This window comes from Artibeus jamaicensis, unplaced genomic scaffold (assembly GCF_021234435.1).
Source record: "Artibeus jamaicensis isolate MK-2021 breed Jamaican fruit bat unplaced genomic scaffold, CSHL_Jam_final contig_519, whole genome shotgun sequence".
NCBI classification, from domain to species: domain Eukaryota; kingdom Metazoa; phylum Chordata; class Mammalia; order Chiroptera; family Phyllostomidae; genus Artibeus; species Artibeus jamaicensis.
In genome coordinates, this window is record NW_026521871.1 from 11274135 (window position 1) to 11290000 (window position 15866).

Here is a 15866-nt window from a genome sequence, read left to right on the forward strand (position 1 = left end):
AAATTAAAACCAGGGCACCAGAAAGTTCTGTGTTGAACTAACAAATGATGTTCTTCTCTGCACAAACACAGGCTGCAGGAGGCATTTAAATTGATTTAACAATATCAGTCCAGTTAATACTGTATTCATTCAATGCCTGGCTTTATACTCCTGTAAAATCATTTTTCAAATTTCAGCATCAGAAAGTACAGAATTAGCACCCTCATTTTTATGATAATATTGTTAATTTAATGCATGGCTTGGAGTTAAACTTCAAAGTGAATCAGAAAAAGATGCCTTTTCTCTTCTCAGAGACATCTCTCTTCACACACCAGTGGTTTGACCTTAAATTTTAATTTCGAATGCACGAGATCACTCTCACATTTCAACTGTCCTTTTATAATTCAATCACTTAGTTCATCAGTCTTAGATAGATTTTGCATTACCGTGCCCATGAAACCTAAAACAATTTCTAACATTATCATTTCATGTTTATTCTCTGAAAAGACCTGGATTTAAAGCTTTTCAGTATAATATGTAACATGCATTTAGCAATGAACTTACTACAAACATGCAAAAATGACTGGAATGGCCAGGGAAAGCCTCTTCTCTTTAAGTCTCTTTCTCCCTTTCCCATCATGGCACTGAAAATCAAAAGGCGGTGCTGAACTAGATTTGTACAAACAAAAGCCTCCAATGCATGAGGGCTTCCAACGCTGAAAATAAAGATTATTTTCTTTACTTCCTCTCTGAAACACTGAAAGTTCTCCTCAAACATCTACCCAGCAAGCAAGAGAAAGCTGACAGTGCAATGAAGGGTGAAATGATAATGCCCTCTCGGGTAAATGAAATCCAGCCCACAAGAACAAGGCACTCAAACAGACTGACAGGGCGTGCTGATGGCGTTTCAAATATTCCATCCCCTTGCACCTAGAAGAGCCTGCAGTGCGGTCCCCCTCTAGACGGAGGCAAGTGGCTGTTTTAAACAAATTAAAGAAAAACTTACACCATATTGCTTGAACAATCTTGCCACTCTGGAAACAAGAGAAGGTGACAGAGAAAAGCAAACACAACAAAAGAAAACACCACCACAATTTGGCAAGGCTACATTGGTAAAATACACTTAGGGTTGCAAGAGACCATTCAAAGGAATGCAAAAACCCTCAACATGCTGTATTGTGAACTGAATGTTTTTGTCCCCTTTAAATTCCTATGTTGAAGCCCTAACCCTCAGAGTGGTGGTATCTGGAGATGGAGCCTTTGGGATGTACTTAGGGTTAGATGAGGTAGTGAGGGTGGGCACCTCGTGATGGGATGGTGCCCTTTTAAGAGGAGACATGAGAGAGCGCTCTCTCTCTTTCTCACTCCATGTGAGTACAGAGGTGACTATCTACAAACCAGGAAGGGAGTCCTTACCAGAAACCAAACACTGCCCAAGCTTGATATTAGACTTTCCAACCTTGAGAACTGTGAGAAAATACATTTCTGTTGTGTAAGCCACCCAGTCATATTTTGTTATAGAAGATGGAGCGAACTAACACAGTTTCTAAGTGTGTGAACATTGCCCCTATTTCATGGACTTCCCAGTCATACCTAACTATGTGCATGCGGTTTGGTGTAACAATTTCACTTCTAGGTTTTACTCAGTAGAAGCACAGCCAACCCTGCAAAAATACACACACGAGTTCATTCCCTGTAGCATTCTTGAGAAGAAAAAAGATCAGTAACAGCAAGTGTCCAGCAAAGAGGGGTGGACTTAAAATTTTGTCAGCCATCAGTGATAAAATGCCCTGCTTTTCAGATACACATGACTACAACATGAGTATAAAAGCAAGCTGCTGAATATTCTGTAAAATGTGATTCTATTTTTGTGGGAAAATTATGTATGTTCATGAACAGAAAAATTTGGAAGAGTATGTGCCAAATGAAAAGGGAATGGGAACATTTCTGAATTGTTTAAAGTTTTTACATATGCTGCCTATATTCCCAGTTCTGTGCTGAGAATATTTTACATATATTGCTTTATTAAAATAAGTCAACATGTAAAGGTTATTGTTAATTAGTGGTTCCTATTGTGACCTCAGGCTTTTGATCTAAATCTACTAACATATCTGATCCATTCCCTTATACTTCAGGGGAAGAGATTTTTAATATAGAGGCTTTTCTATAACTTTTTACTACAGAGGCTTCATGATTTTACCATAGAAGCTTCAAATAAAAATGTTCAGAGTATCTTAGTAGTGATTGAAATAATTATGTACATAGTCTTAAAGCTGATCATTTATGTTAAAAACTAACAAACAGATATATAGAGAAGGTTAATGGGATGTCTGAGGGATTTTTTTAAATAAAGGCACACTGAGGTAAAAAATAATTTTTTTCTTAACTGTTCTATAATAACTGACATGTCTACTTTTAATTATCTTAATCACCCTCTCCTCATTATTGAGTTGACACTGTTTTTATATCTTAATGAATTTACAGAGATTATTTCAATCGATTGGTTTTGTTAACAGAACAATAAATCCTGACTGATAAAGGATTCAGGATGTAATTAGTTAGCTCTTCTTATTATGTAAATTTCTGATACTTCTGTAATGAGTAATTAAAGATTAATAAGAAAGATAGTCCCAAATTAGCCACTTCTTATCTTTAAATGCTTTAGGATGTGTGCGGATCAGGCCACATTTGCATATTCTTAATAAGACTGGTAACTACATTAACTTCTCTTGATTTAGAAATGCAATGTTCTATCTTGAAAGCTGCCTCAGGAAAACCTATGTCCCTGACCATGGAATTTCACAGGAAGGTGGCTGAGCAGCTCAACTGCATTCTCTTCATCTCTCTTCAGGGGGCACTAAAGCCGGACAATTTCTGAGTCCTCAGTGTGCCCTTTCTCTGGCTATGTGCGTGACCTTTAGCCAGTTGTTTCTACCTTTTGGTGCCTCTGTCTCTGTGCCACTTAGCACAGACCTGGGAGAAGATGCAATGTGATGATCTACATAGAACGTTTAGCAGGGGCCTGTACACAGCATGTACTCTATGAAGGCAGCTCCTGTTATTATTCATACAATAAATATTTGAACTCCTATTATTTGCCAGGTATTGTCCTAGGCACTGAGCAGAATTCAGTGAAGGAACAACACTAACACCTGTTTCCATGGAATCTATGATTCTCTCTTTTTTCTCCTTTTCTTTTTAGGGCTTTTTAAAATCTGAAGCTATAAATCATTGTGCCCTGTAGTTGTGTCTTTTTGCTCAGACTCCCATCAGGAGCACTCGCAGGCAGAAGAACATTAACTCAAGCAATCCTTTCCACAAATCCAAGGTCATTTAAACACCCTATCCTTTGCCTATTGAATAAAAGTGGGTATTGTGTCCATGCAGAAGGCTGCCAGAAATAGGGTCCCTTGATGACACATTCTGCTCAGGTGCTCAGGGAAGCCAGGCAGACCACAGACACAGCATTCTGACAGCATGTCTGTGCTGCTCTTCAAATAGCCCCCTCCCACTGACCATGGCCTCCTGTGCAGTGGCTCAGGTCATTTGGAAGCCACACTGTGGGCAATGCAATTGTATCGGCTCCACAGCTGGTGGTCTGACAATCAGACTCAAGTGGTCTGCCCCAGACACACAGCTGCATGTGGCAGAACTGGGATTAGAAACTTAAGTCCCAACTCCAAAGCCTAATCTCTGCCCCCCTCACTACCCAGCTTCCCTTGCCTGCTATGACCAGTCCATGTCCTACATAGACATGATGAGGCAAAGCACAGGTGGCCCCCTGCAGGAGCATCTGGTTAAGTCCTCAAGAGACCGAGGCTCATCGTGGCTATAATCTTTGGAAAAAAAGAGTGATAGGAAGAGATATAAGGGACAAGATGAGAATCTACTAGAGAGCTGGGGAGCAGGGAAAACAACTGGAGGTGGAAAGCTGAATCAGGGCCCTTTCCACAGAGGATGTCACTCCCAAGCTTGTTCCCATATCTCCTGCTTCCCGGGGTTGTGACCTCAGACAAGTTAGTGACACTCTCTCAGTCTAAGCAGCTTCATTTGAGCAAATGTCCAAACCACACACTGTACCACCTAGCACTGTCATGGGGAACAAAAAAATTGCCAAATGAAGAGTAAAGTAAATGGCACACAGTAGGCACTTAATAAATGCCACTTTTGTGTCTGAAGATGAAGTGTTCTGTGCATCTAAAACTGCTCTCCACCTTTTAGTCATTTTATTATCATGATTGTTATTACTGTCATTGTCATCAGACTAATCTAGCTTGAAGTTAATTTCCACATGAGAAAACCTAGCAGTTTAAGGGAAACCTTGCTAGGTTTAATTCTGAAAAGGCTGGCTCCCCAGTAAAACCAAATCTGCTGCTACTCTTCCAGGTGACAGCACCTGCCTGCGTGGTTAGGAGAGAAAATGTGCTCAGCTGCATTCCGGCCTCCCAAAACCCTCCAATATCACGTCTCAGTGAGCTCACAGGGGACTAACCAGTCCTCATCCCAGGGCGTCTAATGCTCTGTATGCAAATGCAGTAAGAATGATAACTGTTGCTACTAAAAGATCAAATAAGCCCAAAGTGCACAGAAAGCACAAAACAGCCGCACTCACAGCAATTATGTTGAAGAAGTCATCATCCCCCAACGTGTCCAAAATAGATGAGACCGTTTGCTTGGCGATAGTCAGACGGAGGCCTTTCATGCTGCCACTGACATCAACTAAAATGACCACGTCTTTCGGAGAAGTCGCTGCCTGGATATACCTAGGTCAGGGGAAAGTAAAATCAAAATGAATCTTGAACCTCTCTGCAAGTTTTCTTTCTAAAAAGTAACTGAGAGGCTTGACCATTTCCTACCATTTTCGGTTTCTGCAGTCAAAAGCAATGACTCCATTCTCATCTGGTTCCCATTTAATCCCTAGAAGAAAAATGGAGTTATAAGAAACCCAGAAACTTCAAATATTTATTCATAGCATTTCAAGGCTGCTCTGCTTTGCTGACTGATGGAACAGGGTGAAAAATCACATGCAAAGACCAACCCTGAAGCTCGTCATGTGCTCCATCACCAACTCTGGGGAGGTGTTCGGGGCTGTAACACTAAAGCAAGCAGCCCGAGCTCACTGCTCCAAGAACTGCTAGAGAGTGGTGACATCCAGAGTAAAGCACTGTCCATCAACAAAGGACAGGACTCCAGCCCCTTCCTGAGGCTGAAGATAAAGTTAGCCAAGGTCATTTCTCATTGTCCCTCAAATTGTTGGACCTGCAGGCATCATTCATAGACCTCTGGGCAGAGTTGGGCTCCATCCCTGGACTAGGTCTGTAGGTAAGGGTAGAAAGCATTTGGTAGGTTTTTTATCTCAGAATATACACAGGTCTCTTCTTTCCTGACTCTTGCTATTAAAATCAGGAATTTTGGCCTGAACTTCTACAGTGAAATAAAGTAAAGTGGCCCTAATTCTGCTGTATAATAAAATTTAAATTTCAGGCTTTGAGGCCTGAGGAATCTTTTCCATGTATAAAACAGGGTCCAACACCCTTAGCCTCATGCTTTGCAGACTGGTCAGGATGTGTCCAAGGCTGACATTCTTTAAGAATAAAATTTTACTTTAAAAAAAAAGTATTTGCTACCCAAAGATAAGGTAGAAAATCATTGTTTTCAACCATCAGTGCTGCTCAGAAATGGAAGATTTGAAACATAGACTTTGGAGTTGAGAAAATTAGAATAGAAAAATATTTTCACAGGAGAAAATTGTGACTCAGATGGTATCATGGGGATTCTCCTTTGCAATCAATGGTGGCCAGGTTTCTGGACCACAGTGGGCCAATAACAGCCATGCACTTACATAACAACCCCAAATTATCACACAGATAAATGTGAGATGGCAGGCTGTAACCCAAAGAGTCACTTTGTTCTGTCTTTCTTGTACCTACATTTCCCACCTGCAACTGCACCTAATTTAATGACTTCCCTGTAACAAATCAGAAGAAAGAAGGATGAGAAGCCACTGCCAATTGAAGGCCATTAGGTAACAAAGATAAAATAAAACTGACATGATATTGTACACCAAGGGACCAGAATGCAATTTATTTTAAAAACATCTGACACGCTGCTTTGTATGAAGCCAAGAATAGCTAGAATCACACAGTCCTGACACATATTGCAATTATATCCTTGGTGAGGATAGGTAATGTTCCAATTTGTAATTCCACAAAGAATTGGTTTGAGTCCAATATAAAGAGAATTTATCTCTTAATGTGTTGACTCATGGTAGGTGGTCAGCGAGTGTTTCTTGAATAGAATTGTGGGCTATGTTCTTAGACGAGAAGCACATCCCATTATCTTCCACCCTGTCTGCCATCCATCCTCCCATCACTGTGTGCTCCACCAAGAGGAGCAAATGTACAGTGCTCTCTTACAGCATTGAGGTCGGGGCCTGGGGGCAAAGAATTAATGACTCCAAATCCTCTCCTTCAGATTGAGGTAATTTCTCTGCTAATGGGCTTGTAACTCCTCCCAGGTACTCTGACAGTTGATAGACCTACAGCAATGACTAAGAATGTTAGGCCCGGCAGCTCCTGCCCTCAGGAAGCCTTACATCTAGCAGAGAAGCAGACACTAGGTAAGAAATCACAAGAACCAGAGACATCAGGAGGAAGTTACCTGAGGCTATGTGAGTGTATAAAAGGGATTCTAATCCTTATAAAGTGAAGAGGCCTCTTCTTTAAGCTAAGAACAGAATGATGGTATATTAGTTTTCTAGGCCTGATGTATAACATACACCTACCAATTGGGTGGCTTAACAGAAATGTATTCTCTTGGAGTTGTAGAGAACAGAGGTCCCATATCAAGGTGTCTCAGGGGCAATACTCCTTCTGAAGACTCTAAGAAGAATCCTTCCTTGCCCCTTCTTAGTTTCTGGTGGTCTCCAGCAGTCCTTGGTGTGCCTTGACCTATAGCTACAGCCCTTCCTTCTCTTCCTCCAGCTTCGCATGGCTGTCTTCTCTCTGTGCCTGTGCCCTGTCCTCTTTTAAGGCAACCAGTCATCTTAGATTGACGGACCACCCAAATCCAGTATGATCCAATCCCAATGTACCTAATTACATCAACAAAGACCCCATTTCCAAATAAGGTCACATTCTGGGGGTTCCAAGTGGACATGAATTTGGGGTGGAGACACTATTAAATCTACTACACATGGATAACACTTTTAAAGCATGAGGGTTGGCCACAGGGTGAAGAAGAATACCCCATGTAGAGAGAACAATATTCACAAAGTTCCCGAGGCTCAGAAGAGCATGTCAAGTCCAAGGAACCAAAGGAGTGCTGGTATGACTGTGCACAGGAATCCTGGCTTAGTCTGTGCCAGAGGCAAAGAGCCCAATGGCAGCAGGAGCCTCGAGGCCCAGCCTGGTCAGGACATGAGGCACATACTGAGCCGGGATTCAGACAGCACCTCAAGTCAGTTCCAGCCACAGCTGCCCTGGATGCAACAATAAAGGCCACACCTTGCCTCAAAGTCAGGACTGGATGGGCTTGAGGGGGTCAACTTGCTCAAATCTGTCATTTGAACCAAAACTTCCATTTCATAGCAGGAACCCCAAGGTTCTCATAGTTAAGCAGTTTTTTCTTAAGATTTCTAGCTAGGATGAGGAATTGATCTTCCAGATTTTGTGGCACTGTTTTCTTCCTTACACAGGCATTTCCATAAGAGTGTCCCATGAGAAGTTCTACAGGATGTTAGCATGAGTTACATGAATAAAAATCAAACTGGTTTCTATGCTCTGGGAGGGACATCTCAGGGCCTCTTATCTTACTTACATGCATCTTGAATCTATACAACTGGGACACCAGAGACATCACTGACCAAATTAATTTGACCACTGAGACCTAACCCCCAAAATGTCACAGCAACATGCTTTAAGAGAAAAACTTCAGAAAACTCTACTCCAGATGGTACTGTCTCCCTAAGGACATATCAATTCCTTAGTATATAATTTTTATACACACAGATATTTTGAAAATATTTAAGTAACTACAAATCCCAGAGAAATAATAATAAGTTTACTTTCAATGAGCCAACTTTGAGATCTAGGAAATTGTCACTTAACCAAGAAGTTGCCCTATGAGCCACATAATTTCCGTAAGCGCCAACGTGCCTCTGGGCACCCTACCCAGGCTGGATGGAGCATGAGTCTCAAGACAGGAGGAATGACGCAGCTCAGCAGACTAGCTGCCATGCAACCTTCTTTTTTCCTGCGGCTCTCAAGGCTCCTGGCAGCATCAGTGACTGCTAGTCCGCCTGATGCAGCTTTCAGAGGACAGGATCTCTAGAACATTCAATATATCTCCCAGCTGGAACTGAAAATAATGTCAAACTCTCTACTGCTGATTCAAATGCTCAAATCTGATAAAATTTAAAATATTGTACAACACCCCTGTATTCCGAGCTTTGTCCTCCAAAGTCATTACAAACTATATTGGAGAGAAATTAATTTCATCCAAGAGAACATATGACTTCACGCTCTCCTTCAGCACATGCAAATGACTAGCAGGGCCAACAGAGCAGAGCCTCATGCAACAGCGTCTGAAAGTCAAGCCACATGCTGCTCATATAATTTTATGTGACAAAAAGGTTTAAGACCATCCAACAGAACTAAGAACTACAACAAAGCGCACGATAAAGGTCCAAATATCTTTTTTACCCTCTGTATTTATTTCTGCTTGACTCTAATCTCCCCTTTTCAAAGTCTCTACCTCAACAAAGGGTGTCTTAGCCCATTGTTTCTCTTCTCTCCTTTGTGCCAAGCCTTTTTCACTAAACTTCCCTGGCACCGCCAGTGACATCCAAGCCACCTCCACAAGCCACCAGCTGAACAAACACTGGCTATCACATCGCAGCCTGGGATTTCTCTTCCCTGCCTGAGAGCAAAATGCCCAGAACGAATGAAGAAAGAAAAGAGGGAAATCAAAAGGTAGCAGATGTTGGTTTATCCCTAACTGGGTAAGTTCTGCCCAATTCCTTTTTCAAAAAATATTTTTTACTTGCTCCCAGGTCAGAAGTTTAAATAAATGCCTCCCAATATAACTTTAGATTTAAAATAGCTGATCTACACATATAATGAAATACTAGATTAATGTGAGTTGAATTGTAAGCAAATTTAGCTTTGAAGTGTCTTTTGAGACATTGGCTGTGCATTCCTCCAAAAATATTAAAAGTCTCCATTCAATCAATTCCATCTTTTTTAACAATTTCTTGAAGAATGATTCACAATGATAAATGAGTAACACAAGAGTTGCTATGAGAACTATGGTTTTTCACAGTCATTCACTGAAGTGGTGTTGCTGAGCTGGTCAAGGAAGAGAACACTAATGTCAACTACACTTTTACCTGCTGCTAAACCTGAGCTGGGTGAGAAGAATGGGCAGGAGAATAAACACAAAGTAATGCTGTGCACAGAACCTATACTTGATGTATCACTAGCCAACAGCTTGTGGAGTGTGGACTTCTGGAGAGCTCTTTACTTAGCCGTCTGTCCCCCTCCTCACAGAGGTACTGTGAACCAGCTTTCACCTTCATGTGGCACAGAAATCATGACAAAGACAAGAAAATCAATTCCCTTTATGATCATTAACCCTTGTACTGGAACGAGCTCCCTGGGATGCAGCTCTAGAATTGCAAGTCTAACCTGGGGAAGGAACTGAGCTTCTCATCATCATATGTAAATTTAATTGGTGTCTGTGTTTGATTGGATTCTGATCTGCCTGACATATAGACAGTTTTCTCCTGATATAGTTAAGGACAGTTACAGAGAACTGTCAGTCAGCCATATCATTTGGATAAAAGTAAAAAAATGGTCAGAACAGGAAGGATGGATCAGAACAGGAAGGTGGCCCACCCAGGTAGAAACTGGGACCCACATGCAATTGTAAAATCATGAACTAGACAAGGCTCCCAGGAAGAAGACTCGCTGTGCAGGTATGACTCTGTGTCCTGGGAGACAAAGAGCCTGGAGAACCTTCTAACCATAATGAGGTGGTCACTAGGTATCAGAGGTAAATTGTCAACAGAAGAAGTCATCCAGGGTCCAGGACTTGGTGGACTTGTGATAGAAAGGGCAGGGGCTGAGGAGGACTTGGAGAAGAAGAAACAATGGGGGGAAGGGACTGTGGCTCCGTATCGTTTATGCCAGTCCCCTCCTGCATCACTTACTCCCACTGGACTGCAGCCGATGACCAGCTTCCTAGAGAGGCAGCAGCTCTGTTGTTTCCAAGGAGGGGAGGCTGCTACTGCCACTGTGATGGGAGACAATAGATCTGGTGGACTCTGATCCACCGAGTGATATATCCATCCATCTAACAAATACATATTGAATACCTACAATGTGTTATTTTTGGTGCTGGTGACAAGTGATGGACAAAACAAATGTCTCTGTCATCCTGGGGTGGATATCCCAGTAAAGGAGACAGGGGCTGAAAGCCTGATGGGTCAGGACTGCAGGCCAGAGTCCATATTTTGTGGGGTAAGAACCACCATGAGAACAAAGAAACAGATGGCTGAAGTAGTAACACTAATAACACTATCACCAACTCCGTTTCACCCTGTTGGTGTGTCCTGGGTTAGTCAGTTAATCTCTAGGCCATTGTGTCCTCATTTGTAAAATGTGGATTATAGTAGCTCCAGAATCATGGTGAGGATTAAATCAGGCAATGCTTGTATAAGCACCCAGCCGAGTGCTCAATAAACAGGGGCCATTATCACTATCATCAGTATAAATGTTAACATTCACAGCACTCCCAAAGGCTTCCCAGGAGGAAACAAAAATAAACAGATCTTTGACAAGCCCTGAGCAACCAATCCTGCAGAGCTCAAAGTCCCTTTAATGGCATTTTGTTGTTGTTGCTGTTTTTTAAAAGAGCTTATCTGAAGTGGTATGTTCTGTTCAGTGAGACCCTTCTGTAATGCAGGCACTACCAGGCAGCACCTTGCAAAATGGGTATTACACTATAAATGTCTTTTCCTACAGAGTTATGAGGTCTGTCCAGAAAAAGTCCAGCAATTCTTAATATAATGAGAACAGTTTGTGTGACATTGATGTAACCTGGCAGCCAAGGAGAGTGGACTGGAATGCACATGAGTGAACAATGACAACTTCACTGTACTAGTCAGTGGTGTGGTAGATGCCACAGAGTAAGGACAAGGGCTATGTGGCCATTGCTTTCAAAATGACTGAGGGAGTAGAGCTACAAATCTACATCAAATTTTGTGTTGAGCTTGAACATTCCTCTGAGGAAACTACTCAGGTGATTCAGAAGGCAGCAGCTGCGGGCACCTGGTGATCGGCAGCTTCATCATGACAATGTGTCCACCTAAGCATCCCATCTTGTGCAGAGTTTTTTGGCAGAATCTCAAATTATCCAGGTGACTCAGTCCCACTACAGCCCACATTTGGTGCCCTGAGACTTCTCGCTTTTCCCAAAATTAAAATCACCTTTGAAAGTGAAGAGATTTCAGACTGTTAATGAGATTCAGGAAAATATGATAGTGATTGGGAGAACTGTGTAAGGTCCCAAGGTGCCCACTTTGAAGGGGACTGAGGCATCATTGTCCTATGTACAGTGTTTCTTGTATCTTGTATCTTCTTCAGTAAATGTCTCCATTTTTTATATTGCATGTTGGATACTTTCTGCACAGACGTCATATACCATTTAGCATGTGACTGTTTAATTTTAAGTTTATATTAATTAAAAGTAAATAAAACTCAACCCTGGCTGGTGTAGCTCAGTGGATTGAGCGCGGACCTGCAAACCAAAGGATCGCGGTTCGATTCCCAGTCAGGGCACATGCCTGAGTTACAGGCCAGTTCCCAGCAGGGGACACATGAAAGGCAACCATACATTGATATTTCTCTCCCTCCCTTCTCCTCTAAAGATAAATAAATAAAATATTTTTTAAAAGTAAGTAAAACTCAATTTTAGCTCCTATGTCTCACTAGGCACATTTCGAGTGCTCAACAGCCAAATGTGGTAGGTGGCTTCCACATGAGACACTACGGATACAGAACATTTCCATTTTCCCAGAAAGTTCTTGAACACAGCATTGTAAAACTGCTGTCGTATGCCCACAGCACATGGATGGAACTTGTAGATGCCTACATGAACTTATGCAGAAATGGACATCACCATCATCATAGGTATGCTGCCAGGCTAATGCTGACTAAAATTCTCCTTTCAGTACGAACTTCCCCCCGCCTCCAGGAGGTGGGGTTGCTTCTCTTTTTCTACAATAACCCAGCACCTTCTATCTCTCCTACCTTAGCATGCAACACCCTGTACCATGAACACCTGTTCATCGGTCTCCCTCCCTGTGATGGTCCTTGTCCCTTCCTTTAGGTATCCAACTCCGGGTAAGGCCACAGTAATCCTCACTAAGCCCACGGTTTCGGATGACTGGCCCTACTCACTGTCTGGTGTCCCTGGGTTCGGCATGTAAGCACATGGCCCAGACCAAGCTCATCCTTGGACTTTCCTCCACGCTACTGAGACAGATGTTCTCCCTTCCCCTGGGACCGTAATTGAAGAATAAAACTATAAGCCCGCAGCCATGTTCAACATCCTAAGGAGGTCACCTGCCAGTGAAATAAGGTCAGAATAGAGGAAGGTAGAGATGAAGAATGAAAGAAAAGATTCAAAATCCAAATGACATGGCTGACTACTGGGATCCAGTTGTGCCTCAAAATACCACAACCCTTGGGTTTTGGATTATATGAGCCAGTAAATGTGCCCCTTGCTGCAGCTAGGTATAACTGGGTTTCTGTCACTTGCAATCAAAATCCCCAATGAGCACAGGCCTCAACAAGAGGGAGCTTCACAAGAGCAGAGATCTTTTCTGTCTAGTTTACCATTTTATCCTCAGGGCCTCACACAGAACTCAGAACAACACAACTCAAGAGACACCTCAGTAAGAATAAAGAAATGTCCCTTCTGCTTAAGAACATGCATGCTTATCACTGATTTATACTATTATACTACTCTAAACATGGAAAGATGCATTCTGAAAAAAAAAACATCCTAGCAAAAAATATCCATGGATCACTTTTGCAATAATCCTGTTATATCCAAGAGACCAGAGATGTACAGATGTGCTCTCTTTTCAGAACTGAGCACTGAGTGACCCTGTGACATTTATCAGTGCAATGAAATCCTTTGGAGGACTGTGACCTGTGTCTATCTTAACACAGAAAAGATGTAGAAATTTGAGAAAGTCAAAATTCTGCTACAAATGTCTTAAAAGAACTCTAAGAATTTCTGGGTGAAATGTTCTGACTGATAAAAACCTTGTATGTAATTAATCTACCCTATTATATAATCTGTCTATTAGCATTCCCTTTTATTTTAGATGGAATGTATCATTCCTTCCTAATTCATATGTTGAAGCCCTAATCCCCTATGTGATGGTATTAAGAGGTACAGCCTTTAGAAGTTAATTAAGTTTAGATGAGACCATGAGGGTGGGGTCCCCATGATGGGATCAGTGCCCTTTTAGGAAGAGTATAAAATGCCAGGGCTTCCTCTCTCTACCATGTGAGAATTCAGGGAGAAGGTGGCCATCTGCAAGCCAGAAAGAGGGCTCTCAATAAGAACCAAATCTTCTGGTACCTTAATCTTGGCTTCCCCAGCCTCAGAACTGTGGGGAATAAATGCCTGTTGTTGAAACCACTCGGTCTGTGAATTTTGTTATGACAATCCGAGATGTTTAATACACTTTTCTTTTAAAATGTCCTCCTGACCATAGTTTGAGGACTTCCTACTGGTAGAGACAACAGATGATCTATGGTTTCTCTTTATCTGCTCCATCTTCACCCAAATGCCACATGGTAAAATGGTAAGATGTCCTTGTGGCTTCCTCAAGGATTAGCCACCCACAACGCTCTCATTTCAGCAACATCTGTGTTAAATTTAGTCTCTGCTGAGTGTATCAAAGCAGACTGCAATTTGGTGATACTGGAACTTTAATAGACTACTGTTTATTATAACATTATCTTTAATAAGATACTTATTGTTTAAATTTCTGTGAGCTCCAGGAGGAACATGCATGCCCTGCTGAACACTGTTCTTGAGAAATGTTGAATAATCTGGCAAAGCAGACATTCAGCCGGCAAGTCTCAAGGGACAGATGTTGCGTGCAAGGCAAACAACTCCTCAAGGCAGAGGCTGGCAGGCTCTGTGCCTCAAAGTGAGAAGACATCAGGTGCCTAGCCTTACTTAATGAAAACATAAAAGACTCCACTTAATTGCTCCAAGATTATGCAGGGTGTTTTTTTCCTTCTTTTAGGTTGAGCTTGTTAATTTGTACAGCTGTGTTGCTGGCACAATTGCAGCCTCAAGTCTTGTTTTCACAACTTGTAAGCAAAATTAAAACTTCCCTTTTTAATTAAAATTCAAACCAAGCTAGAATTAAATTCCTATTGCAAAGTAGAGGCCTGGGAAGGCCCCAGAATGAACACCTGTTCCACAGGCAGGATGGCCAAACTCTGACAAATGCACTCCTTTGAGGGTACACCAACTTCTGCTGGTGTCCCTGAAGGATGGGTTACTGGCATGAGTGGTGCATTAGCCATTTCAACCTCTCCTTCCAAGGGCAGTCAGCTCTGGAGTGGAGAAACTCAACTTCAAATTTTCCACTTCCTGTACCTTTCAGTCAGAACTTAACCCTGCCCAATTAAGACTAGTTCCCTTCAGTGATTATGAAAATAGTAATGGTAGTACTAGTGGGAATAGTAATAATAATAAAAGCAAGTCCTCGTCTAGAAAGTCTAAGTGGTATGTTTCATACCTGGACTCCCCCTTTTAGCAGCTCTACGAGCCACTGTACTGAGAAAGATGCTGGTCCAAATGCCTGGTACGGGTGTGCATGTGGGTGGGCAGGTGCAGTACTGCCATTTCGGTCCTGCACCCACAATAGAGTTCATAGTTTTTTAATTGAAGCATAGTTGACATGCAATATTATATTACTTTCAGGTATATAATACAGTGAGTTGACATTTAAATACCTTGCAAATGATCACCACATTAAGTAGCAAGCATCTGTCACCGAACAATTATTGCACTACTACTCACATTCCCTGTGCTGTACCTGACATTCCCATGACTTATTTATTTTATAACTGGAATTATGTACCTCTTAATCCCCTTTACCTATTTTTTCCATGCCCCCATCTCTCTCCCCTATGACAACCATTAGTTTGTTCTCTGTATCTATGAGTCAGTTTCTGTTTTGTTTGTTCTGCTCATTTGTTTTGCCTTTCAGAAATTTTCATTTTCTCCTAAGGGAAGGGAGAGAAATTTTAACCCCAAACCCAAAAGGAAGATATTACCTTTTCCTTAATCTGAATGATAATCCTCCCAGCAGGATACTCACCTGGATACTGCCTAAAAAAGCCCTTTGCACTTCCAAAGTACTGCCATATGAGAGACGGGTCACGGTCAAAGTTATCCACAAATACTTTGTTTAGAGATTCAGACCAGTAAACCCCATTGACAATTGCTGGGTCTGAAAAAGAGAGAGAGAAAGAGAGAGAAGAGGATGTTATGAACCAAGTGACACAGAACCTGACTGTAATCCCGCATCCCTGGCAGTTATCAGCATGAGGCCCGTCTTGCAGAGAAGTGTGCAGAAAGCTGTAGCTCCTGGAAATTTCACATGTTAGGATTTCCCCCATCCTGCTTGACCCTTCCAACCCACCAGGAGCTTCTACTGGTGGCTCCTTACTTGAAAGGCACATCCTTTATTTCTAGTTTTATCTCATATACCCCATAGTTCTTGAAGAAGAAAAGACAGACTCTCTTAGCATTATTTTCCACGTTTCCCCCTCCTGAGTCAGAACTCA

General features: G+C 42.0%; 1 protein-coding gene across 1 annotated transcript in view; it reads right to left on the reverse strand.

Moving 5' to 3' along the window:
- Positions 1 to 15866, reverse strand: part of CACNA2D3 (calcium voltage-gated channel auxiliary subunit alpha2delta 3) — an 864587-nt gene that overhangs the window by 475991 nt on the left and 372730 nt on the right. Inside the window, exons 6-8 of the mRNA XM_053669475.1 lie at positions 15398 to 15529; positions 4836 to 4896; positions 4592 to 4742 (exon numbers count right to left, since the gene is read on the reverse strand). Coding sequence (XP_053525450.1) covers positions 4592 to 4742; positions 4836 to 4896; positions 15398 to 15529 — 344 coding nt within the window. The remainder of the gene's footprint in view (positions 1 to 4591; positions 4743 to 4835; positions 4897 to 15397; positions 15530 to 15866) is intronic.